This window comes from Mytilinidion resinicola, assembly GCF_010093595.1.
Source record: "Mytilinidion resinicola strain CBS 304.34 unplaced genomic scaffold BDZ99scaffold_4, whole genome shotgun sequence".
Lineage (NCBI taxonomy): Eukaryota > Fungi > Ascomycota > Dothideomycetes > Mytilinidiales > Mytilinidiaceae > Mytilinidion > Mytilinidion resinicola.
The window spans coordinates 1,330,111-1,355,186 of record NW_022985440.1 but is presented as its reverse complement, the minus strand read 5'-3'; the positions used below and the strand labels follow the sequence as shown (position 1 = coordinate 1,355,186).

The 25,076-nt window shown below is 50.4% G+C and overlaps 11 protein-coding genes across 11 annotated transcripts; 6 read left to right on the top strand and 5 right to left on the bottom strand.

The window, feature by feature from the left end:
* Window positions 1-835: 835 nt before the first annotated feature.
* BDZ99DRAFT_516750 (uncharacterized protein) lies at window positions 836-2,099 on the bottom strand (the record flags this gene model as incomplete). The annotated part of the gene is made up of 3 exons (XM_033725102.1): window positions 836-1,441; window positions 1,501-2,031; window positions 2,079-2,099. 3 exons carry the CDS (start codon window positions 2,097-2,099, stop codon window positions 836-838), a joined length of 1,158 nt encoding a protein of 385 aa, XP_033581103.1.
* Window positions 2,100-2,344: 245 nt separating this feature from the next.
* On the top strand, window positions 2,345-3,351 carry BDZ99DRAFT_459848 (uncharacterized protein). Its single transcript, XM_033719252.1, has 3 exons — window positions 2,345-2,404; window positions 2,490-2,678; window positions 2,749-3,351. The coding sequence occupies exons 1-3, from the start codon at window positions 2,393-2,395 to the stop codon at window positions 2,890-2,892; spliced, it is 345 nt and encodes a 114-aa protein (XP_033581102.1). The 5' UTR covers window positions 2,345-2,392; the 3' UTR covers window positions 2,893-3,351.
* An 836-nt stretch (window positions 3,352-4,187) lies between these two features.
* On the top strand, window positions 4,188-6,781 carry BDZ99DRAFT_473246 (UDP-Glycosyltransferase/glycogen phosphorylase; the record flags this gene model as incomplete). Its single annotated transcript, XM_033721819.1, has 4 exons — window positions 4,188-4,323; window positions 4,446-5,061; window positions 5,125-5,361; window positions 5,428-6,781. The coding sequence occupies 4 exons, from the start codon at window positions 4,188-4,190 to the stop codon at window positions 6,779-6,781; spliced, it is 2,343 nt and encodes a 780-aa protein (XP_033581101.1).
* A 1,527-nt stretch (window positions 6,782-8,308) lies between these two features.
* Window positions 8,309-9,029, top strand: BDZ99DRAFT_231937 (uncharacterized protein). The gene has a single exon (XM_033713516.1). The coding sequence runs from the start codon at window positions 8,456-8,458 to the stop codon at window positions 8,852-8,854; it is 399 nt and encodes a 132-aa protein (XP_033581100.1). The 5' UTR covers window positions 8,309-8,455; the 3' UTR covers window positions 8,855-9,029.
* A 701-nt stretch (window positions 9,030-9,730) lies between these two features.
* BDZ99DRAFT_516747 (uncharacterized protein) lies at window positions 9,731-10,523 on the top strand (the record flags this gene model as incomplete). The annotated part of the gene is made up of 2 exons (XM_033725101.1): window positions 9,731-10,091; window positions 10,156-10,523. The coding sequence occupies 2 exons, from the start codon at window positions 9,731-9,733 to the stop codon at window positions 10,521-10,523; spliced, it is 729 nt and encodes a 242-aa protein (XP_033581099.1).
* Window positions 10,524-10,702: 179 nt separating this feature from the next.
* On the bottom strand, window positions 10,703-13,610 carry BDZ99DRAFT_516746 (uncharacterized protein; the record flags this gene model as incomplete). The annotated part of the gene is made up of 7 exons (XM_033725100.1): window positions 10,703-11,157; window positions 11,207-11,308; window positions 11,669-11,821; window positions 11,886-12,041; window positions 12,213-12,801; window positions 12,975-13,412; window positions 13,461-13,610. 7 exons carry the CDS (start codon window positions 13,608-13,610, stop codon window positions 10,703-10,705), a joined length of 2,043 nt encoding a protein of 680 aa, XP_033581098.1.
* A 1,538-nt stretch (window positions 13,611-15,148) lies between these two features.
* On the top strand, window positions 15,149-16,820 carry BDZ99DRAFT_506879 (glycosyl hydrolase; the record flags this gene model as incomplete). The annotated part of the gene is made up of 6 exons (XM_033724202.1): window positions 15,149-15,535; window positions 15,589-15,654; window positions 15,709-15,957; window positions 15,991-16,063; window positions 16,121-16,252; window positions 16,330-16,820. The coding sequence occupies 6 exons, from the start codon at window positions 15,149-15,151 to the stop codon at window positions 16,818-16,820; spliced, it is 1,398 nt and encodes a 465-aa protein (XP_033581097.1).
* Window positions 16,821-18,057: 1,237 nt separating this feature from the next.
* Window positions 18,058-19,259, top strand: BDZ99DRAFT_459846 (FAD/NAD(P)-binding domain-containing protein). The gene has a single exon (XM_033719251.1). The coding sequence runs from the start codon at window positions 18,159-18,161 to the stop codon at window positions 19,065-19,067; it is 909 nt and encodes a 302-aa protein (XP_033581096.1). The 5' UTR covers window positions 18,058-18,158; the 3' UTR covers window positions 19,068-19,259.
* A 493-nt stretch (window positions 19,260-19,752) lies between these two features.
* Window positions 19,753-19,980, bottom strand: BDZ99DRAFT_372485 (uncharacterized protein; the record flags this gene model as incomplete). The annotated part of the gene is made up of 1 exon (XM_033714837.1): window positions 19,753-19,980. A coding segment is annotated over one exon (228 nt), but the record flags the coding sequence as incomplete, so codon positions are not given.
* A 1,050-nt stretch (window positions 19,981-21,030) lies between these two features.
* Window positions 21,031-22,314, bottom strand: BDZ99DRAFT_380557 (DUF367-domain-containing protein; the record flags this gene model as incomplete). The annotated part of the gene is made up of 3 exons (XM_033715194.1): window positions 21,031-21,830; window positions 21,882-22,018; window positions 22,067-22,314. The coding sequence occupies 3 exons, from the start codon at window positions 22,312-22,314 to the stop codon at window positions 21,031-21,033; spliced, it is 1,185 nt and encodes a 394-aa protein (XP_033581094.1).
* A 1,045-nt stretch (window positions 22,315-23,359) lies between these two features.
* On the bottom strand, window positions 23,360-23,920 carry BDZ99DRAFT_516741 (uncharacterized protein; the record flags this gene model as incomplete). Its single annotated transcript, XM_033725099.1, has 1 exon — window positions 23,360-23,920. The coding sequence occupies one exon, from the start codon at window positions 23,918-23,920 to the stop codon at window positions 23,360-23,362; it is 561 nt and encodes a 186-aa protein (XP_033581093.1).
* Between the last annotated feature and the right edge of the window lie 1,156 nt (window positions 23,921-25,076).

Here is a 25,076-nt window from a genome sequence, read left to right as displayed (position 1 = left end):
TAACTTTATATTACTGTGTATCATAGGTAGCAGAGACTCTCTCGGGCAAAGCAAGGCGTCTTTTGTAATACATCCAGTTGGAGACTATCCACCGCTCCTCTCCTCCTTGTCACTCAATTTACAACCATGGAATGCTTTGTGAATAATATATGAATAGTATGCACTTCTCTGCCGCCGTTCGAAGTGTCGCGATGCATTTTCAAAAGCCGGAAAGATACGGAATTGAATCGTTTAAATTAAATTTTAAATTCGTTATGCTGCCTCAGGCGGCGATACCTACCCAAGATTGTCGACTGTCTTCGATCAGGATACTACAATATCCCGGTATGGGTAGAGCGTATACTCTGCTTCACCGCTGCATGGGGCCTTCCCACATAGTTTCGAAAATCGAACGGCCTGTAGTCTAGAATGGCGCGATTCAGCGAGGCTGTCATAAGGCTCGGTGTACAAATTTGGCCGCTGCATAAGGTCCTCCGACAGCTTCTCATATTTTTAAAGAAGAGTGGTTTGAAAGACTAGAGATCAAGCTCGGCCACCTCAGGCGTCGTCCAACTGGATGACACACTTCAATCAGGATGTTAGATACGCACATAGAAGTGGTGCATTCGATATCAAAACACTACAGCAGAGTCACGCTCCACCGTGAAGCTCACTCCAGTATACACAGACCCAGTAATCCAACTCCGCGATCCCATCCCTTCCCCTAGCACCTCAACGCTTCTCCAGCACCTTTCACTGAAAAGCAGAGACGCCAGGATGCCAGAAACAACAAAAGAAACAACCTAAACACCAGACGCGGGTGCTGCATGTGTCGTCTTTCGCCTCTCGTTCTACTTTACACAGCCTGGCTCGGGCTCTCCCCTTCGGCCACCACCGCCGTCCCCAATCCGCGCTCTGGGCTCTGTAGCACGAGCTGCTCGTGCCGCCGCGCCTTGACAAAATCAGAAATGCTCTTGATAAGAATGAACCAGCCGATGACCATCAGTAGATAAGCAATCCAGTCGCTCGTTGTTATGCCACCCGCAGCAGATACAGACGATGGAGTAGGTATAGACGGCGCGACAGCGTTCGGGTCGAAGTCATGGCTATTTGGGTCCGGGGGCGCGCCGTTGAAATCGCCGTCGCCCTGGCCACCGTTCCCGCCGCCATCAGAGATAGGGCCCGCGCCCTTCATGCTAAAGCCGTACTGGATAAGGGTGATACCGAGGCCGGCGCGGGAGCCGTTCTTCGCCGCGTGGGTAGTGTGGAGGAGGTAGGTGAGCAGGAAGCCGACGAGCTGGAAGGACATGGAGATCATGGCGTTCCAAACAAAGCTGAAGACAGAGCCGACAGGGAGGCCTTCGATGTAGACGGCGTTGGAGTCCGAGAAGGGGCCGCCTGGGGCGAGAATGGTGGTTTCCCAGTATGGAGGAGTGGCGTCCAGGGCGGCTTGTTCGTAGGTCTGTGGGGGTAAGTTAGTATGAATAGTCCCGAGAGTAGACATATTGGGCAGGGCCTTACAGGAGGCTTCTCTTCCAGCTCCTCTCCTCGTGTTGGCTTCGCGCTCAGGTTTGCAAATACGCCGTCGTTCTGACCACCCCCATATATTCGCCCTCCTGCCGCTGCGCCTACTGCCGACGCTGGTGTAGCATTAAAAACAGGCAGTTGTGTTACTCTCCTCTCGATCCCCCGTGGCCGCACTTCGTCGCTATTCCGATGAAGTCCGTGGTCCTCTCCATCGTCGGACGCCGACGAAGGGCTCGCGCGCATCAGCCGCTGCCGGTCGTCCATCCCATCGCCCTCCTCATCCTCACTGTCGGCATCGTCGAATGTGTCGGCGAGGGTGCGCTCGGCATCGGTGGCATAGGGATCGGCGGTTGGGCTCAGCAGGTGGTGGCTCCCAGTGGGGGACGAGGCGTGAGAGCGGAAGGATGGCGGCGGCGAGTTGGGGATTTGCTGTGACGACTGCGGCGGCGGATTCGTGTGCGAGAAGGAGGTTTGAGGGTTTGAGTGCGGTGAGGTTGGCGAGTCGACATCGTCGTTGGCGGAGACCTGGGGGGCGTTAGCGGAGCGAAGGAAGGGGGGTGCGGCTGACATACCCGCTCGTAGCCTTGCGGCATGGCTGCGATTGTTGAAGCAAGAAAAGGTGAGGGTTTCAAGGGTAGAGAGAGTGACGGAACGAAGCGAAAAAAGAGTCGGCGGAGAGGGTGGAGGCTGCAGTGGAGGTAGGGAGACAGGGAGACGTGGTGTGGTGATTCGTAAGGCCGCGGGACGACGGCGAGTTTCCATGCGCGATGGTCCGGTGCACTGCCACAATTGGAATTATACGGCGGACTGCAGGGGCGGCAGCGCGTATCAAAAGGTGCCGACATCATCGATTTTGCGTCGTGGCTGTATCCAAACACCAACAAATATGTCGGGCCCTGTATGTGAAACTCTCGTCGCGTGTGGCTGCAATGGCCATATGGCGCTGAGTCTATTCAATTGATCTCAATAGCTGATACTGGCAGAATATCGCAAAACACTACACCCGCCTCCTAGCCCTCTGGCCCAAAGACCCCCTCCGGCCTACCCTCCATTTCGACAAGGTCCTCCAGCATCGCGCAGCCCAGGCGAGTGCTGGTAAATCAGACCTCAAGGCCGAGCTGGGGCAAATCAATGCGGCGTACTCGCTTCTCGAGAATCGATATATGCATAGGGTACGTCTTTGCAATGTTCAAATCGCCGAGTCTTAAATGAGGCTCCAAGCTAATTCGAACGGCCTGATAGAATCCAACATCCAAGCGCCTTCTTAGTCCTACCTCGAATCCGACCTACTACGACGACCTAATCGCGGAGCTAGAGCAAGCGCCGAAGAGGTCATGGCTCGCTAGAAGAATTGAGGGCTGGAAGCGAATGATCAGATTTACATGATAAAATATGAAAACGCTCTATGGGTATCATATGGTCGGCTTTGTACGCTTTAAGAGGTGGTGTATAACATGTGCGGTGCGCAGGGCTCAAGAAGAGGCGTTTCGGAAGGTCGGATGTCGTAAAGATGGCTATTTGGGAAGACTACGGATGTACAATAGAAGGGTACCTAAAAGAAGACAACAACTGTACAGTTATACACTGTGAAATGGACTAAAGAAGTCTGGTCGACTTGAATGTGGTAAGAAATTTGGACCGGGGCAGTCCATGCGGTTGACACCCAATATAGGCACGTTGTTGACGTGACTTGTGCATAAGGGCATAGAAGAAAGGCGGGAAGAACATCAGGAGGAATACATTTGGGAGGCAGTGCACGCAATCTGAATCCATCTTAGCATGTTTTTGACGTGGTTCGTGAACAGGGTTGGGGTAAGAGACTACGCTAGAAGTAACGACGATCCAAGTTATTTTTATTCTATGCTTAACGAATATTGAAGCAAACATTGATTAGCTACAAGAGACCAGCTTGCCTTCAATTTCGTTATCAAGCCTCAGCCGTCTCCTTTTCATCCTCACCACGTTTTCGACACGTCTTACAGAGCTGGAGATCGTCTCTACGCTCGTCTCAACCGTCAAATTCATCTATTGACTCGCCACTCTGTCTCCCGTTCGAGCTTCCGGAGTTTCGAGCCATGAACCCCGAGAGGAGCCACACTTTGTCCACCTGGATGGAATAGAAAAGGGGAAAGAAGCTAGAGTGTGTATTACGACTTTCTAGTCGGGTTTCTGTCTTGACAAGGCAGGCAAACGTAAAGCTGGTCAAACAATTTAGACGAAGCATCCATATCTATTTTATAAAAATCCTTCGTACGGTCTTTTGCTCTTGCGCGAACACTATAAGCATAACACAAACGTTTCGCCTTAACTTATATTGTTTCTGTGGATACGTGGATACTTATTGTGATACGTCTATAGTGCACGCATAAGTAGCGCCGCGCTAGTCCTCGTATTACACCAGTGATGTGCACTATTTGGAGCTGCAGCCCCGGCGGCTAGTTGGCAAAAGCTTCGCCGCCTAGAGCTTTGGAGGGGCAGAGCACCTGCATTGGATGCTTCAGCATTGATCCTTGGACGCTATGCATGTCTGACTATCTCATGAATTTGTGTCGTTTTACCGTGACTGGAACGCTCTGAACTGTTAGCTGGCTCTCCGATTCGAAGCTTGACAAAAGCTGTGCCCCTCTTCTCCATCTCCTTGCAGACGCGTTCCCTGCCATTGGGCGTACCAAAAAGCTTCAATGGCCTCAGCTCCTCCTCCTGCTCTTTCAGAAGGGGCTCCTCCGCTACTAAATGAGCCTCCTCCGACATACAACGATGCAACGGGAACTCTCAATATACGCCAGGATGGCCTCAGCACTCAAACCCAAGTCAGCAGTCAGTCCTCTCTATAGACACCCAATTCACGCGGCCTAAAACACAACATCACTCTCTACTTCCCACCACGCATTCTCCAACCCATCATTTCTTCTTGTAATCTGAACTGACCAAGAAACTAGATGACGGGCGCGTGGACATCCGTATAGACGAAAGCGACGAGAGACTTGCCAAAGAGATTCAGCAGCTTCAGCTTGCGTCTCTGCAAGAATCGTCCGAAACCCCAACCCCATTATACACACCAACATCCTATGGCCAACTATATGAAGCGCCTCCGCCTCTCAACATCGTTGTTCATGTTGTTGGCTCGCGAGGAGATGTGCAGCCATTTGTCGCGCTTGGCCGAGAACTGAAGAACAGCTACGGGCACCGCGTCCGTATCGCTACGCATGGGACCTTCAAGAAGTTTGTTGAGGAGAATGGCTTGGAATTCTTTGAGATTGGTGGTGACCCAGCCGAGTTGATGGCTTTTATGGTTAAGAACCCAGGTCTGATTCCAGGAATGAAGTCGCTGAAGGCTGGTGATGTGGGCAAGAGACGTAAGGGCATGGCCGAAATCCTCGAAGGGTGCTGGAAATCATGCGCCGATGCCAATGAGGTTGAGAAAGCGGATGAAGATACCCCGAGTGCCACGAAGACGAAGCCGTTCATTGCACATGCCATTATTGCCAATCCGCCAAGTTTCGCACATATACATTGCGCGGAAAAGCTCGGCATCCCGCTGCATCTAATGTTCACGTACGTCTTCAGTTTTGCCTCTGATATGATAGTAGATGCATGTGCTAATTGAAGGTTTCTTAGCATGCCTTGGTCACCAACTCACGATTTTCCGCATCCATTAGCGAACATCAAATCATCCAATGCCACGGGTAGTATGACTAACGAAATGAGCTACACACTCGTTGATATGATGACCTGGCAAGGCCTCGGGGACATCACCAATAAGTTTAGAAAGGAGACACTAGGTCTTGGAGAAATCACTCAGGCTGCGGCGACCACCATGCTCCATCGGCTACGGATACCTTATACATACTGTTGGTATGTTCGACCTTTCTCTGCATTGTTCCAAACTTCTTAGCATTTCTGACCTCGCACATCCAACAGGTCGCCAGCCTTGATTCCGAAACCCAAGGATTGGGGTAGTCATATCGATATTTCAGGCTTCTATTTCCTATCCCTCGCGTCCAACTACCAGCCGGACCCTGACCTCGCAGCTTTTCTGGCTGCAGGTCCTCCGCCAGTGTACATTGGCTTTGGTTCAATTGTTGTGGACGACCCAAATGCAATGACTACGCTCATATTTGATGCTGTCAGAAAGACTGGCCAACGCGCCCTAGTATCAAAAGGTTGGGGTGGCCTCGGTGGTGATGATCTTGCCAAACCTGACAACGTCTTTATGCTCGGTAATTGCCCACACGATTGGCTGTTCCAGCACGTCTCCTGTGTCGTTCATCACGGTGGGGCTGGCACAACAGCGGCTGGTATTGCACTAGGGCGCCCAACTGTTATCGTGCCTTTCTTCGGCGACCAGCCCTTTTGGGGTGCCATGGTTGCACGAGCTGGTGCAGGACCTACACCTATTCCATACAAGGACCTTACGGCGCAAGGCCTCGCGGACAGCATCCTCCATGCACTGAAACCCGAGACTCTCGAGCGGGCCCGGGAGTTAGGCGAGCGTATCCGCGAAGAAAAGGGGTGCGAGGCCGGTGCGGCAAGCTTCCACGCCCAAATGCACGTTGACGCCCTCCGTTGTGCGATTGTACCCAGTCGTCCAGCAGTATGGCGCGTCAAGACCAAAGATTCTACGACTGCCGATGTACGGCTCAGTGCCTTTGCAGCGACAGTACTGGGCAACGAGCATTTGCTCGATATCAACCAGCTTCGTCTCTACCGCCCCTACGAGTACGCCGTTGAAGAAAGCGCTGTCATCTCCAATGTCACCGGCGCAAATCCTGTGCTCAATACTCTGGGCTCTTTGGCGTCTGGCATCATACACTGGCCGGTCAACGTTGGCAAAGCCTACGCAGGTATCGTGTACGAGCCGTATAAAGGCGCTAGAGCGGACGGTTGGCGCGGTTTCGGTAAAGGTTTAGGAAAAGGATTTGGACATCTCCTCTTTCCCAAACGCGGCCTTGTCATCGGCGGCAGACCTTACGGCATCCGCGCACTCTACGACACCATCAAGAAGCGGATGGGTTCAGGTACACTGAGCTTTATCCTCGCAGCACATTTCGCGCTCGGATTTGAAGAGGTCAAAAAGTCGACTGAAGAAGAGAGGGTGGAGGTGCTTACGAGGTGGAATGAGCTGGCGCCGGTTTTGAAGAGAGAGACGAGCGGAGCTAGCTCGTCGTGGAGCTTGTCGAAATCTTCGACGAGAGACTCGAGTCGCTCGACGAGCACATCGAAGAGCCGGCGGCGCGATGAGTCTGCGCCTCCTACTCCATCGAGCGAAACTTGAAACAACTGAAATTGGCGCTATGGACGCTGTTAGCCCAGGACGTAATAGCTCTAGTTTGGACGTCTTGAGTCACGTTACATCTATGTCTAGCTTTGGCCGTGAGAGCTTCGTGGTTCGTACGGGGCAACATCGCGTGGGCTAATCGAAAAGCCAGAAGATATGTTCTGTTGAGATGACAAGGCCAACTCTGGTACGTGGTGAGTTATACCTTCCATCTAAGGTACGAAATGCACGACTAAGCAGAGTTCAGATTTTCGAACCACACAAAGGTATTCAAGCTCTTGATGAAGATGCTCATTGCCTCCACTTGCCTACTCTTTGTGATCCCGACGGCTCCAAAATGTATGCTCTTGCTATCGAACAATAGAGACCTATTCTAAAAGCAGCTCTCATGAGCGCTTGCCGCTATAGGATGCTCCTACGCACTCCTGATCTCGACGAGAGGCTAAGACCTTAATGGCCGATTGTCAACCCTCCCCAAGTATATCAAGCAAGCTTCAATAAGAATGTCTGTACAAGACTGAACCCGATCCTGGAAAATTTGGAATTGTGGTGATTTGAGCGTACCGTGCCTCATAGACATCCTTGCAATTCTCTGTCACTACTTGTAGAGCCCCAACGTCCTAGTGGACTTCAGGGACAACAGAGCGCATTCAAAATGTGTCTACTCTTCTCTACCGCTGTCTGGGGTGGCCTCCCGACTTTACTAGCTGTCCAAGATGCCAAATTTCACCTTAATTAAGAGTTCCTAAACTACTATGAGGTACCATGAGCACTACAAAAAAGTGTACGGATATTTTTGATGAGACATTGTACGATTGGCTGGAATCCTGAATGGTTCGTGATGCGGCATACTTTAAATACATCCGAGCCACGGGACGTCGCATAATCAGAGCGCAGCTAATCATTGAACCACCACACATCAAGGCACACTTGCCAGCCTTTTAAGATATATTCTCGTTGTCCGCTATTTCCCTTTTCTCGTTTCCTTTAAATCTACAAACTTCGCCACTAGAAAGTCCAGCATTCGTCTAAATCAACTACGGCTCAACTGTTCGCATCACGTTACTCGCAAACCCACGCATACGCGTAGGAATCTTACGACATACTTTCACTTTCCAAAGAAAAGGCATATCTCACCTCTGAATCACAGAGAACTCGCACTCTTCTGCTCTATATTCAAATCGCCCGGCGCCAATGAAAAGAGTTCATAGGCCTTTCGACAAGCCACTCACCATAATGACCAACGAACCGAGTCTCGCAGCACGTGAGCAGGCAGTCGTGCACAACTCTTGCAGGAGTCGCATTCTTCAACTACCTCGTGAGCTCCTGCTGGAGATTGGGGATCGCCTATCTCATGTCTCCACGATCGCGTTTCGCCAAACATGCCAGGCGCTGCGATCTACGCTGTGACTCGGGTCTGGGATCTTTCCTCTCAATGAGTTCGACCCGGAAATCCTAGCCCTGGAAACAGGCGTCCTTCACCGTTCAACACGTGGACCACTGGCGCGAGAGCAGCAGCTTCAAGTCCGCATCTAGTGCAGCTTGTGTAGTACCCGCCATCCAAGCTATTACTTCACCCCGGAGCAGAGAGACTCCCCGCCACTTGCACGCCGCTGTACTAAAGTCAAACTCTGTGAGCGCCACAGCTTCACCCACAACGAAATTCTCAGAATGGGTGCCACCTTTACAAATTCTTCCAGAACTGTGTTCGCGTGCCAGCACCCCAGCCATCACTTGTATGCCACTCACATCGGACCCGGAGCCCCAAATATCATTCTTTTAGGGCCTAGCCCCAGAGAGTTTTGCATGACCTCGGTGTACCCACTAGGAAATGGACAAAACGTCACTCAAGCTACAGTCACGGCAGCATTGAATAGTCTAGACGAACCACTGTGTTCGCACACACGTCTGAACAATCCATCGATTCGTCAGCTCGCCTTAGTCCTGCTCACGTCACGATCGGACTCAAACTCGTCTGAACGGGTTGCTGCTCAGGTTTTCCCGGCGGTGGTTATTGTGGCTGCGCTGCATTTATCTGCAATACTGTCGCTCCAGGTAGTCACCGGATGAGCCTAGTCGTATACAAGCCCTCGGATCACGGGAGGCCCGAATCCGTAGCGCGGCTACCGGTGACCTCTTGATCGCCCGAGAATACTTAAGGGGTGCATACCACACATTACTGCAGGCCCTCTCTTACGCAAAACGAAGAAGGAACGTTAGCGACGCCTATACCGGTCACGGGCCTTGGTATTCCATGGGGCGGTAACTCCACATCCTCACACGCTGGTGACGCTGCGGCTCCTCGGTCTGTTCTAAAAATCGGAGATGCAATAAGGCGGTGTAACTTGACTTCCCGTTAGTCCGATATTGAAGGAGACGTTTTACCACTGCGCGCGGATAGGTGGCTTAGATCGCCAAGTATGGTGCCAAGAAGCCCCCCTTTCTGCCCAGCCTTGCAGCAGGGATCTCTCGTCGTCTGGATTCGGTGGGGAATGCCACTGCGCTCGTTGGCTGGAACCAAATTCTCGTGTCACAACCTTTCAGTTCTACAGCGTCTTTTAGGCAGCTATATTAAAGGTACTCGGGGCTTTAAGGCATTCCGGTGTTCCTAATTGGGCTAGTCAAGTACCCAATGATCGGCACAGCCAAGATGCCGCAGCATCCTTAGGCTGGGCAAGGACCGTATATATAGTCAGGCTTGGTCCCATTACGAGAAATCCACGGCTGCTGAGCGAACGCTTGTCGATTTTCTATTCATCACGTGATATCCTTTTCTCCCCGTCCACAGAAACTTTCTTTTCGAGAGAATCCCGTTTCTGGCTAAAGAAAGAACCATTCACAGTCCTAGTGCATTGACCTTAACATTACTGTTGCAATACACCCTCACATTTCGCTACATTACATTCTGGTCGGCCACTTCAAGTCTCTATACATACAACGCGCGACATGCAAAATAGGATACATACGGGCTTCGCCCTCCGACACAACGGGTCTTGTCCCGCTGGGAACATAAATTGCGGGACCACAGTCGCGCCGTTTCGTGGCTGCTGTCCATCTGGCTATGCCTGTCCGCACCAATACAATCTTGCCTGCTGTCCGTCGGGTCAGAATTGCACTGCGACGCTCCTAGCTGACGCACACTGCGCAAATGATAGCTGGGACATGTACGACAATGGCGGCTACTTCTGCTGCCAGAAAGACGAAGTGGGATATGCGGAGACGGCGACGGGTAGTAATGGGTGTGCGCGGCCGGGCTACAATACGACTGATGATGAGTTGCAGCTGAGGATAGTGTCGACGGGACAAGGTGAGTTGAGAGCCTAGTTTGTCATAAAGGAGGCGGAGAGCTGACTCTAGATGTGTGTGTGCAGTGTCTTCCTCCACCAGCGCTACGTCTACGACCAGTTCGACATCCACGTCAAGCCCAACACCAACACCTAGTTCAACGCCTACGACAAGTCCCTCCAAAGAATCAAACACAGGGGCAATCGCAGGAGGCGTGGTCGGCGGAGTGGTCGGGCTCACTCTTCTAGTCGCCATTGTCTGGTTCCTCCTCCGCAGAAAGCGGAAACAGGCAAAGGCCAGCATGGCTGGTAGCACGGTATACAGCGAACTTAACGGAGTGAATACGCTGCATGAAGCGGGTGGGCGCGAGGTACAGCAAAAGTATGGACATACCGCACCTCATGAGACACTTGAACTTGATAGCAGGACCTTTGCCGAGTTGCCAGCATCGTGACCATCATAACGCAAGGAGAGTTCGACGCGGATTGGGACATGAGTCAGATTGACGTTGGAGTATGGAAAATACTCAGAATTACTGTTCAGTTGTGTAGCAATCGCAAAACACTTTCTCGACACCACAACAGAGAGGCTTTACTTAAAGCTAGTCAAAGTCTACGGACATCGACACGCGCATCAATAATTGAATACCATCAACGACGGATTCAGCAAAAGCGGGAGGAGAAGATGACACCCCACCATGACCGCCAAGGGCACGACCGCAGTGGCCCCGTTGATTTGCCATCCCCTCGGCGCCCAGATACCCAGATATATCATACCCCCTACAACTGGAATCAAGCAGATGTACATCCATTTGAAACTCTTAAAGATCTTGGGAATCTCCTTGAAGAAATTCGAGTTCTCTTTCTCCTTGGCAGTGGCGCCCCATTGCATGTTGATGCTGAACATGTGGGCGAGGAGCGCGAGGCTGAGATGGAACGAGATGTCGCTAAAGAAGAGGATGAACATAGGAGCCCATTTGAAGTTTTCGAGCATGGCGGCCCCGAAGCCTTTGTCGCCGAGGCGGTAGTGCAGGATGGCGAGGGCGATATTGCTTATGAAGGTAAAGACGACGATGAGGGCAAGAAAGACTATGAAGTGTCAGAGTTTAGCATCCGTTAGAAATCTAGCAAGACGAACTTTTCCAAGAATCCACGTAAAATTTGTCCAGTCGGCCGTTGAACCATCCAATGAGGATGTAGTTCAGCAGCGTTAGAGGAAGCCCGGCAGCTAGGGCGTAATCTATTTTGTTAGGTGAAGGTTGGCATGATGAATGGGACTCGCGAAAATGCTTACATGATGCTATGTATCCCAATATGGTTACCTTGGATGAGATCTGAGTACGAGCCTAGAGGAATGCGAGGAAAAGCTTGGTAAAGGGTCCTCTCCATATCCACGTGTACAGTGGATTGAAGACCATTTCGTTGCAGCCGTACGCATATCTGCCCCAGTTGAGCAATTAATGAGCTATCTCGCACACAAAGAAGACGGCAGTGATGTCGATTTGCAGAAAACCAGATCATATTACGGGGAGCAGGAAAGGATTGTGCAGTACTTACTTTTCCCATCGGGCTATCTCATCATAAATGGTAAGTGAGACACCTTCCTTGAATTCGTCACCGTGATAGGTTGCCAGACGAACTAGATTTCCAGCAATCTGAAGCTGAAGGGAGATTTCAAAGTCTTCGGAAACATGGGACTCTGACCAATATGTGACGAAGCCGTCATCGCCTACCCTTCCGACGGATTGGATAGCTATCGGAAACGTTAGTATATTTCAGTTGACGTATATAGATGTTCACGTCGGTCAGAAGCTTACCATGCCAGCGTAGAAAGGCATTGTGGCCTACGAAGGATACACCCTCTCCACTTCCGATAGAGAACTTGACTGACGAGTATATCATGTCCGTGAAGAAAGCAATACCGTTCTCAAAGTAGTCATAGAGAACTTTCATGACTCCGGCTGAATGTTGCACTGTAGGACGAGACTTTATCAGCTCCGATGGTATCAATCAAGGCTTTCCAGACTCACCAATAGCAACTTCGGGAGAGAAGAACATTTATCGTAGACCATCATCGTTGACGAAGATTCGAGCCGTTCCTTAAATAATTAGAGGACGTATGTATGGTGTAGCGGTTTCCTTACCTCCGTGCGACTCATAGTGGGAGATGGCCGCTTTGAGAGACTCAACCGTAGATATGATGACTCCAGTTAGAGATTCCTTATACACTGGTAGCTGGATGACGATGGGCGGAGGTATGAATCCCTCTGTATACGCCCTGGAAATACTAGGCTTGACAGCAGAGTGAAACCTTGAATTTCTTTTGACACTGGATATTGGGCCGACTGCTTGACAGATATCCCCGAAGATGATGCCGAAGAAGAGGCCAAAGAGCAATAGTACGGGCTCGACTGCGAGAAGAGCTAGCCGAATCCAATAACCATCTATCATCGCCTGGTATATTAGTTGAGAGGTGGAGAGTCCAATGAGAAGAGCCAACCCAACAAAAACCGCACTCGTGAAGACCACCGGTCTGCCGAGGGATTCTCCGTCGGTATATGCCAGCTCTTCTTCCATCTCTGCTACAACTTGCTCTGATATGCCGTCGGGACCCTTCTTCGATTCACAGGGAGGCGAAAATGTAGGTGCGAGAGGGCTTGCAATTGCTGTTGTCTCGATAGTCCCCACTGGGCAGTCCGAGTTTGAGAAGGAAGAGCCTCCACTGCCCCAGACCTGAAGCGGTTAGTAATGGCGGCTACCAAATATTGTAATGAGGGTGAGCAAAAAAGGAGAGCTCAGGACTTGCACTGGACAGATATTGTAGTCGAACTTTTAGGACCGCTTAAGAGCGCTAAGAAAAGACTTGTGGAAAAAACAGGAGACAGATTACGCATTCAAAAACCTACCAATGCCAGTAATTTCTCCTCAAAATCTCCACCATGAGATATGATGTGCTGCAAATCGTCATACCAGACTAGTGCAATCATTTCCTTCCGAACGAGACAGCCGTATTGAAATTTCTTCACTTTCCGCGAAGTCGAAGCGATTTCGGCCAGGGACTCGACAATCTGCAGTTGTGAACCGTTTTGCATACGTATATCTGTTTGGCGGTTTTGGAGGGTCGAAAAAATGACCCGAGTAGTCTCTGTTGACATGGTAAAAGCGACTTCCACGTTGAGGCTCCGCACTGCAGCCAAAAGGTTTGAATTGATCCTTTCAGGCTCGCAGATATAGCATCCCCGAGATTTGCGCAACAACACGCCGAAGCATGTCTCATAGTCTTTTGCATTTGCCAAGGGAAGCCACTGCCGTACTGTAATCTTGCCAGACAAGAATTTGACCATCTGTAACAATGATTAGGAGCGTCCTGCACCCGAAATATGACAACTCACAGCCGTATATCTGGCAGTGTCTCGACCCATGGTTGCTTCTAGTTGTGTCGTCTGCGGTTCCTGTGTGTCTTGTGTGGATGGTGAAGACGCGGGAGAAGAGCTTCCCGTAGCACTGCCCGATGAGCTACTGAGAGAGTAATTCGGTGACATATTCCAAAATACACCGGCAAACGATATTTCTATGGGTTGTATTATTTGAAGATAAACTCGGAGAAGGGGATGTGCCTGTCTACAGCACGACACGAAAATTGGAGGCCTTGTGAGAACATGAATTGCAAGTAAGAGAACTATGGACTGTAGCTATGGATTGACATATTTCTAGGACAAGGGTCATGTTCTATCAGTGACAAGAACCGCATCGAGGATGCTGCCAAGAGAGAACGGGGATACCCGGCAGCCACCGTTGGGCCTTACTGGGCGATCTTCTTTTCCTAGGAGCCTGGGCCAGGATTGCCATCCTATCCTGCGCCGAAGGCTAGAAGCATGGCGCTCTAGCATCGGAGAAAATGTAACGATGGCTGCTCGAAGGCGTTTTCGGGCCGTCATTCAAGCCTTTCTGTGCTGTTGGATGGGTCAGACTTATCGACACCATTTTGAGGCTGAATCTCGGGGTGGCTTTGTGACGCTAGCAGGCTTCGACGAACATGGGAATCGGGAGAACAAGAAACTGGGGCTATAAGAAAGGCGGTGGTCGCCATCAAAGATGAAGGTTGACCGCAAGCGGTCCTCGGAGCGGATCATCCCAAGGCCGACAGTCCCCTTTTCCGTCGGGATTCGTCTCACCACCTATGCCATTCCAAATCTCCATCACCATCACTTATTGTGACGGAACCGCCACGCATGCGCCTGAGTAATCACTCCGAGATGTTCTGAAACGTTTCACAGTCCTGCGTTCTAGAACAACTGCATTTTCTTCTTCCTTGGCATGAATCAAGCATGAATAGCACACACAAACCATCTCCTTTACGGTACATGTTCATCCGCCTCTCTTGGTTCATCCCGGGCTGAAAATTTTGCTCGAGGCTCACCGACCATCTCTCTGCTTCCACGTGCGCAGTCTAGACTCGAAATCACCTCCTAGAACTCTCCTAAGTCGCCGATAACTCGATGTTGATAGGGTCACCGTAGCCAAGTATACGCCCTCTCCAGACCGTAGCTATCTGCTCGACAATTGCTCGCACTATGACCACCTTGGACCGTCCTGCTAGTCATTGTCGGCTCCTGACGTGTTCGGACATGGTCAGCATCTGATGGCTTAGCTATCAATGCCGCAATATGCCACTCCGATATATTCTTGGCATAAACTAAGTAATTGTGGAACATAAAGTCGTGTTAGAATTGGTCGCCGTCTACGACAAAGCAGGACCATTGTGCCAGCAAATATTCAACCTCTTTTAGCAAAGGCGCTCAGTAGTGATTTTATTGCAAGTTGCAGATTGGACCCCACACAGCCCCGAACGCCATATCAAGCCACGAGGCACTCACGCAAGTTTCGGCGTCATCCCATAGCTGTCTGGACCTCTGATCGGATTGTTTTAAGGTCTGATTGTCTGCTTTGTGATGTAGAATGCAAAGTTTTATTTACGGCTGTTTTTAAGATACCTCTATGTGTGTAGCCATCCATTTAGATAATTCTGATATATTTTCCCGTCTGTGCATTCCACCCTCTCGAAATATATTGTAACATCATGTCGAGCACGACTACCGAGGAAATTCAATTTCGTAACCCATTTGGAGACGAAAACGCTCCCTCCGCGCCTTCTTCCAATGGGTCAAAATCTCCACCTAGCCTGTCCTCGACGCAGGCCAGAAACTCAGCTCGAAACTCTTTGGTTATACAACGCTCAGATGACTCTGCAAGATTCATCGCTTCGAATGAAAATAGTATCAGTGAGGAAAAGCATAGATTCCGGAGCTACAAGCTTGTAGGCGAATACCAACAACCCTGGATTCTGGATAAAAGGCTGCACAGGACCCGCATCAACAACTACATCGTGTGGGGATTCATCGCGCTTGGCTTTCTCCTTAGCGCGTGGATTTGCTTCAGTACCATAAAAAAGATTCCAAAGACAAAAGTGTGTCTCAGGACCATAAAATTCATCCCCGGCATCTCTGACACTTGCAACAGTATTGCTTGGTCCTGTCCGATGATTTCCAAACTATTGATCCTACTATCTGGAATCAAGAAGTGCAGGTAAGCTTATGCTATTTTATGCTAAGTATCCAGCTAATCCAAAGCGCCTCACAGATTGGCGGCTTCGGTACTGGCTCTTTCGACTGGACAACGACTGATTCTAAAAATACCTACACGGACAACAAAGGTCTACACATCGTGCCGACGCTTACCAACGAAACTACCAACATCTCCAACCAACAAATCTTTGACGGCTACTCACCCAACTTGACCCGTGCAGGCGGGGATGGATCATGCACAGGCAACACAACCGTCGCCTGCGCTGTTCGTTCGAACGCCACGACCGGAAGCATAGTACCGCCTGTGCGATCTGCCCGCCTCACCACCTAAGGTAAGAAAACCATCAAGTATAGTAGAATTGAAGTGAAAGCCACCTTACCACAGGATGACTGGCTATGGCCTGCAATTTGTGCGTAGCTTTTTCATGCTTTGACACTCAAAGAATCATAAAGCTGACCAGCGCCAGGGATGATGTCCCAAGCCTCTGTGTATGGCCCATGGCCCGCTAGTGGAGAGATTGATATCTTAGAATCTCGAGGCAATGGAGTCGGTTATCCCGGCGAGGGCTGTGACTACAGTGCCAGCACGTTGCATTGGGGTGAGTGTGCTTTAAATATTCCTTTATCCTTTTTTCACATTCATCCGCGCGAGTCCTTTGCCTAACACATGCCTTAGGACCGACCCCCAAAACTGATGCTTACTGGCGCTCCTTGGGAGACAAACATCTCACCCGAGATGACTACTCATCAGGCGTGCATACGTTCGGCTTGGAATGGTCCAAAGATTACATATTTACCTACCTAGACTCGCGGCTCAATCAGGTCTTGTATTGGAACTTCAAGGGCGACCGAACCCTCTGGCAGAGAGGCTATTTCTCGCAACAGACGGAAAATTCAACGCTGCTTGTCGATCCTTGGAGCCAGACGGGAAATACCAACACCCCATTCGCCCAGCCCTTCTATCTCATCCTCAACGTGGCTGTTGGTGGGCAGACAGGTTGGTTTCAAGATGGCAAGGGCAGCAAGCCATGGCTAGACAAGAGCCCAAACGCGGGGTCTGATTTCTACAAGAAGGTAGACCAGTGGTATCCGACATGGGGCCCCGGCGACGAGCGCGGGATGACGGTGAAGTCGGTGAAAATTTGGCAGGAGGGCGCTTGCGGCTGATGCAAAAGAAGCATAAACACATGCTTATATTTTCCTTTTGTTCTCGAGTCGGCGACTTGGTAGGGAAGCGGTCTTCTGCGCTTCCTTTGTTCGCTGCTTAATTGCCGGTTCTGGGCCTGGACCTTGAAAGAAGTGATGAAAGAGACGCTTGACTGGCTCGGGATTGCGGGTTTGGTCTTTGAGATTTCTGCTATTAATAGATACTTGGACCACAAGGGTAACTTCACAACGTAGAGTTAGTTAAGAAACGTATGAAGAGCGATCATCCGTAAAGCAATTAGCAGTGTTCAACCATGTCTATTACTGCTGTCGTCTATTCTCCAGCTCTTGCAAAGCGAAGAGTAGCTTTAAGACTGAGGAGGATACGAAAGTGGATCTTTACTCGCGCGAATAACTATAAGGTAGAAGATAATCTGCCCCCACCTCCGTATTCTCCAAGTAAGTGTAACTCCGAAATTTAAAGAGTTCAGTTTCTCTCGTTCATCCCCATTGTATCTACTGACTTGATGGGTTCAGACCTAGATCATCCATTGAATAGCCCACCACCATCATATCTCGACGTATTCGTGAGTTTGTAAATCGTAAATTTCCGACGTCATGATCGCGAATGGGCTCCATTCAGGAAGTTCAGGAAGTGCTCCTAAATACAGAAACGCCTCAAACTTTTGGAGGTCTAAAAGACCTGCTCAAGTTTGCTCGCTGAGGTTGAGGCTTAGTTCTGACTGTTGAATGTCGTGAACTGATTGGCAGGGTCTAGCGGTGGGTGAAGCCAAGAACGGTCTGCGGAGCCGCCATCGAGAGACTACCGTGGCTGAGAACGATACTGGACCCACTTGAAAAGGGCCTGAACAGGGCCTTTATATTAGAAAGCTCAAGCTTCCAATCTAGATATTTGCGAAAGAATTTTCCGGGAACTCGTCCTATCTACTAAGTCCAATGAAGTGATCTGTAGCTATGTCTCGTTTTACCGAAGAACAAATCATGACTACGTCTTCCGACAAGATAGAAAAATGATACAAGGCAAGATTAGGGGAGAGGCGTGCCACCTAGCTCAAGTGGTACGATGACGTTAAAAGCAGTCCCAGCGTAACGTCCGAACATACCACACAAGTTAGTAATTGGCCATCCAGCTCGGCAGCTTGCATACTATCTCTAGATATGACGATCGTCAAACATTAGGTAAAGTCACTGATTGGAAGTCCCTGCGTGCTAGTGAAGTCAATTGTTTATAGATATATCTTTCTTAGATCACCCCAAATTCATTTCCCCAGATCTCGCCCAACCCGCTCTCAACACACGTCAATCTTTCATACACCAAACCGCAGCAAATCCAACACAATGCCCCATCAAAGCACCATCCTAATTATCGGCGGGGGACCCGTTGGCCTCTTCCTCGCCCTCCGCCTCGCTCAATCCAACATATCCGTCACGCTTCTAGAAGCCCACTCCTCCATCCCCGCAGACACGAAAGCCATGACCCACATGCCCGCCGTCTTCCCCGAGTTCAAAAAAGCCGGAGTTTACAATGACCTCGAGAAAGCTGCCAAAGGCCTCACAAACGGCAAGATCTGGTTCCGCCGCGGATCCGACAAGTCCATTATCGCCGCGCCTCCTGCAGTAGCCAGTACGCCTGGACCCATGACAGTCCCACAGCAGAGATTCTGCGAAATTCTGGCGAAACATCTGGGGAGGGTGCCGAATGCGAAAGTGCTTATGGGACATAAGGCGAAGAATGTCAACTTGGAGAAAGACTCGGAAAGAGTACAAGTGACTGCCGAGACAGCCTCTGGAGCCACTGTAGAGTTCGTGGCCTCGTGGGTCATCGGTGCAGATGGCGGAAAGAGCATTACGCGTCGGCTCGCAGGTATCGATATGCAAGGTGAGACGCTGCCGCGCCAGCTCGTCTCTACCGATGTCCGTTATCCATTTGAGTCGTACGGGTGGACTGGGGGGAACTTCCTGGCTGACCGAGAGAACTTCGGGCTGATCGGGCCCATCACGGAGAACGGGCTGTGGAGAGTCTCGTTCGGTGTGCCTGCGGACTATACGAACGCGGATATTGAAAAGGTGTTGCCGAGGAAGTTCGATGCCATGTTTCCTGGACCGCGGCCGCTCAATTACAAGGTTGAGCGGTGTGCGCCCTTTGGAGCACATCAGCTTTGCGCAGAGAAGATGAGGAAGGGGCGCGTCTTGCTGGTTGGAGATGCGGCACATCGTAAGCTCAATCTCTTCTTTCAGCTTTGTTGATACTATTAGGCAATTTTGACTAAATTCTTCTTCAAGTCACAAATCCATACGCAGGTATGGGCTTGGCGTCCGGCATCCTAGACGCTTCGAGCCTTACCGACGTACTCGTCTCACATCTTCAGCATGGTGCTGATGAGAAGGTCCTGGATGCGTGGGCGCAGGCGCGTCGAGATAACTTCCGCAATGTGGTCGATCCGCTTTCGAGAGATTCTTTCCGGGCTCTACAACATCCGGATGTAGATTCCCTTCCGGAAAGACATCCGATTCCAAAGTCGTTGAAATCGGGGATGAGGGTGACGACGCTGCCCTTTGCGACGGATGTCACGAAGTTAAGTGGATATGTGGCTTAAGAAGCCTCTTCCCGGGTACACGAAGAGAAAGACTTCTACGTGCAGCTTCGGCGCAGAAGGTAAAAGATAAGAGAGAAGATAGCCTTTGAAGTAGTGGTAGTATGAAGAAGCGACACAGCGTGACTAGATATTTATAGAGAATTGAAAATGCAAACAAAATACCAATGCCCAGTACTACCGTGAATGCAAAACAGAATTCCTGAAACCAAGTCGCGATGCAAACGAATGACAGCCGTCTACCCCTTGCAATGATTACGCTGATTATCTCCTCATCTCATCGCCTCTCCAAATACTCTCTAGTAGACCCGGAAGTAAGGACCTTCGCCCTTACCATCCCACTGAATGTTGACCTGGTCACCAGCACCAACCAACTCACCACCGTACGTCTTGCCAGCTGGACATGGAAAAGGTCCAACCTTCGGGAATCCGTCAACATAAGTTGCAAGGCCCGGCTTGACCGACTTTAAACGTCCAACATACTGATCCCTCAGATTTCCGCTCGGCCAGTCCTTAGTGCTGTGATCCGCGGGTGCGAGGGCGGTATAGGCGTCGAATTGTGCGGTTCCAGTGGGGTAGCCTGGATTGCAGTGGAGGCAATTGTTAAGGGCGAAGTTGAACTCGCAGGTCTTGCCCGCCATTTTAGAAGGGAAGGTAAAGGTGATGAGAGTGGTGATGTCGGACGTTTTACCGTCCTTGAAGATCTGGCCGGTAGGGACGTCATATGTGACAGCACCGCTCCAGACTTGGTATGTAGACAGCTTGTCCGGGTATATGTACGTGTCTGTGGGCGCGGCTGAGGCATAGGCCAGGATGGCGGCGAGGGCGGCGGTGGTGAACTTCATTTTGTTTGGATGAAATGAAAATCTGAGAGTTTGAGGGAATGATAATAAGCCGAGTTTATGAGTGGACTGAACGAAGACTGTGATGTTTTGAGTCTTGGAGAGAAGAACTGTATTGTGATCTTGTAGTTAATGATAATGTGACTGCTGGAATTCCTCAATGCTTATATACACCTCTGGTGCCTCGAAGCGCTCTCTATGCTTCTAAATTCAGAATATGGCGATAGACAGCAGCCATGGCAATAGACCGCAGTAACTCGTAATTTGGCGATGTCTTTACTCAGCTCTCTCCACGCGTGGCGTAGAGAGAAGACAAATAAAGAATACGAAGTAGCATGGTGAGTTTGTTGTGGTCAAGAGAACGCCACAAACCGCAGCACCAATTCAGAAGACAAGGTCACGATGGTATAGTCACAGCGGAGCTGGGAGGGTAGTCGGCGTCTATGGTTCGGCGACATGCTGCGACACTTACCTAGGGCTGAAGAATGTGACCTCTTGGCAACTGGGGCTGAGCTCACCGCCAGCAAGGAGACCACATTTTTTGTCATTGGTCACAACATGCAGCTGCGGGCTGCAATACTAGACAGATGGTGGCCGTGCTACAGCCAGAAGAGCAGATGAACTGCACTAAGACCTCAGGGCTGCCATGCCCGATATCCCAAATTTTCCCCCGATTCTCGTGATCGGGTGACCCATGAAAGACCTTTTGTAGTGAGACAAGCATTTATAGCATATCGCGAGATACCAAAATGCCCAAGTGTATACAATAGTAGCCTACCACTTGCTAGGAGCACCCAAAGACGCGCTGTTGAAGGTGGCGCTTATTTTCTTGTCTTGCGACTTCAGCCTCTGCCTTGCAGTGATACCGGCTCGATCCGTCATCGGGGTAGCTTTGATAATGTTGTCGAACTCCTCATCTTGACCGTAATCAGATTCAGACATAGCGTCATCTTCAGCTCTGGGCAACGGCTCCGTTCTCGCAACCTTCTCGGGCTGTTTCTTGTCACCCTCCACTGGGATAGGGTTGGCAAACGGCTTAGACATTAGTACTCGGCGTCGAAGCTCGGCCATTTCTTCCTCATCCTCTGATGACTCGGGCATAGTGTATGGGTCTCGGTTGTCAGGGTCCCCGCCGGACTCGTTGTCGGTTTCTTCTTCCCCTTTTGCGGCCTTGTGCTTTCCCTTCAGCTGAGGGGCCTCCCCCTCTTCGCCATCTTCTTCTTCGTCATCTTCTTCGTCATCTTCTAGCTGCCGACGATTCATGTTGCCGCCTTTCCATGCATCTTCCTTGCCGCCATCTTGATCAACCCGACTGGCTGAATACTCCCGCTCAATTTTCTCGAGCCACACTTCTTCACACTTTTTGATCTCTTCCTCTGTGCTGCACGCAGCATAACGTTTCAGTAACGCCCCGTTGATCTCCAGAAAACCTTCTCCATACGAGAAGGTCGATAGTATTTCCTCCGCCCACTCAGGGTGTCCGCAAATGTAGAAGCAAGCCGCCAGGGCTTCGACACAGTTGAGCCGCCAGGGTCGTCCGTAGTTTGTAGGGTTTGCTGCAACAAGATATGGTACTGCAACATGTTAGACCCGTGCATTCATTTCAGCGTTCAGAACATGCTTACATAGTCTCTCGCACTTTCCGCCTATCCTCCCAAAGGGAACCTCATCTATCCTGTTCCACGACGCTTCAACCACAGCTGCACCATATTGCTCTAGTAGCTCTTTATCCGCGCCTGATAGGATTTTCTTCGCTTTAGGTCTGTGAAGATTAGCACGCTGTGATGATCAATGCCAGGTCTTGACTCACGAAACGACAACTCCAGCAAATTTTTGTCCAACATGAAGCTCCCGCATCATGCCTAATCGCATGAGCCTCTTCCCCGAGCATCTCTTCGGATCGCAGTGGCCCAGGTCCCAGCAGGCAGCCTTGAATTGGGGTTTCGAGTTGGTGGCGGCTTCGCCGTCCTCGCCGTTGCGGGCTGGTCCTCGAGGACGCGGAGCGTTAGAGTATTTCTTCCCACGAGAGGACAACCCATCTTTCTTATGTCGGACCATGATCGAAGTTGTGATCGAGTAGATAGGTACTAATATAGCGAAGTTGGTGCAGCAAACAGAAACTCTTGAGATTATCGCGGCTGCCAAATCATGCCCCCACCAGAATAGTTTGGATCACGTGCCAACTTGCTTTCAACCTCCACAGGGGGCTAGGCCTCGGTCCCGTTTCCGCGCCCTTCATCATCAATACGAAGTATTACGTTGATGAGACCGCCATCATTCAATCACTAGCTGACATCACCCCGGATCCATTTCACTTGCGAAGCTGACATGCCGGATCTTGATGCAGGAAATACCCATCTGTCCCTTTATGACGAATGTCAATAGCCGATTCGACTTCGGATGGCGAATTGTGTACTAGACTATGATCTACTTCAGCGTAATATCACGGCTCGTGAGATATTATAGGTTCATAGCTAGGTTTAACTCATTTCCGTACTTCCTCAAACTAAATAATGACACCTCTTTCATGTATCACATCATGACCGCAGCTCGTCTTTCCGAACTCATTCACAGTTCTTTTCACATGACCATTCCTCCAATGCTATGATGACGTCCCTGTCAAGTTGATGTGTGGCTGAACGCAGTACCGAGAAAAAGTAGAGCCAATATCTCAACTGGAGCGGAATGTGCTTGGCCGTGGCTTTCAGCGGATCTTCTCACACCACTCATAGCACTGGATATAATTCCAAAGCTATGGTCGATATCAGCCATCTTTACCATATACTCACAATCAATACCAGGAATAATTGCGCCGTCGTAGAACCAAATGTGTCAAGAAGCACTCAAGCACCGAATCATACCCATCGTGGACCCATCCTTTCGTGGACCCATCCTTTCACAGTATCAATTGATGAGGTGTTAGAGCAGTGATAGCGGTCAGACGGGATAGATTTACATCTCAATGACATTGTTTTGTTTTCAGAGTACCTTCATGCAGATTTGTCTAGAACTCACTTGCACTTAACCTCTTTCATTCAAACCACATCGAATGACCTTGCTATCGCACTCCGATAGCCGCACCATCCCTACCCCACGCACTCCTTCAGAGATACCAACAAGCGGCCAGCAGCAGCACGAAAAAAATCGCTACAATCGCCGCCACCGCATTCTCGACACGATTCGCAAGCGCCGATACCTCTTCCGTGGCCGACGAAAGTCTCCGAAGTGTGGCTTGAATCTCGTCAAGACGTTGATCAAGATCGCGAGTCTGTACCTCAGTTCCTTCCGCTTCTTCCTGCTCGATTTCCTCCGTCGCGTGACTCTGTTGATTGTCCTCGGCCGCTTCTTGCTGCTGGGTTTCCCTTGTCACTTCTCGATTGCTAGCCTCCTCTGCCGCTTCCTGCTCCCGAGCTTCCTTCGACGACTTCTCGTGCTCTTCATCGATGAGCGAGATGTCATCAAGTCGTTTAAGCAGGCGGACACCTTGCTTCTTGGCTTCTGCGAGCAGGTCGTCCATATCAGAAAGCTCTGGGATATTGTCGAAGTCGGCTTCTATGATATCGACTAGCGGGTTGGCCTTCTCGATATGCTGGATAAGACTGTTGATGTTGTCGAGCTCGCGGGTCTGGGAGAAATCTGATTCGTTTTCGAATTTGTCGAACATGTTGGGGAATCGAGAGGTTTCGGAAAGGTTGATGGCCTACGTAGTTCGGGAGATGTATCGTCCTGGAGTAGGCGATACGTTGAGTGCGAAAGGCCGTTGATGAAGAGGTAATGATGCGCGATTTGGGACTTTTAAGAAAAGAAGTCCCGTTTGCTTGATGACCTTCCATCTTTGAGATAGCAAGAAGCACCAAATTGCTTTCCAGTTTTTCTTTTCCATTTGGTGTCTCTCGTTACCGCTTGATATTTCTAGTGGAATCTTTTCCTGCGTCAAGCAAAGCCTAGTCCTTTCATTACTCCTGTTTGTTGATCCAAGTGCTGTCTGAATCTCATTATCCGACCTCTTCCCTATTTCAGCTGCGTCTTTCACAGACCGGACACCCGCATGACCAGTACGGGGATCAAGCCGGTGAGCTCACCTGGGCACAGTGCAATCAAGGCCTCTCCATGAATTACGGCGTTGTGGCGATATCGATCAGATTCGGCCCCGACGGCAAGATGCTGCTGTTACGTATGCATCATCGAAAGCTAGTCGCACGGCTTCTGCAGTACCGAGACAGACGTGGAGAGCTCGAGGGACATGGCTAGCGATAGAGTAAACTCTGAGACGCAACTAACGTCCAAAATGTCCGCATACACATGAACGAGAGCCTAACAATTCCACTCCTTCAAAGCCTCCTTCAAAGCCTCCTTCCCGTCTTTCTGGAAGAACGCTCGGTGGAACCCCAGTGCTCTTTAACGTATTTTTTTTGCTCATGGTGCCGTTTGAGTGGCAAATGACGCCGTTTAGTATGACTAGCTGAAACTTTAGGAAATTAAAACACTCGAGGTACAAAGGTACGTTTCGTCAGGAAGGTTGGAAAGATGTAGCGAAGAATAGTGGCAGTCATTATTCGCGGACCTGGAATCCTGCTGGCTGAGGAGAAAGATTGACGCTGCTTTTGATGTTGAACGACGAGCCTCTGGAGCTGAGGGTCTGCGACACTCCCAGACGAATTGCATGATTGAAACGCTTCAGGCTGTATCACACCAGGGCCGAGCTGAGGTTATCACAACCTTCAAGCCATCAAATCATAATCCACGCAGCCATTGCGAAGACAAAAAAGCACCCTTCCAACAACACGCTTAGTCTCCTTCGTCAAGAGCAAGGCCAAAAG

Coding starts and splice junctions, on each gene's coding strand:
- BDZ99DRAFT_459848 (XM_033719252.1), top strand. Junction 2,679..2,748: donor AGAATCGATATATGCATAGG/GTACGTCTTTGC, acceptor ACGGCCTGATAG/AATCCAACATCCAAGCGCCT.
- BDZ99DRAFT_231937 (XM_033713516.1), top strand. CDS start 8,456: ATGGGTGCCACCTTTACAAATTCTTCCAGAACTGTGTTCGCGTGCCAG.
- BDZ99DRAFT_459846 (XM_033719251.1), top strand. CDS start 18,159: ATGCCCCATCAAAGCACCATCCTAATTATCGGCGGGGGACCCGTTGGC.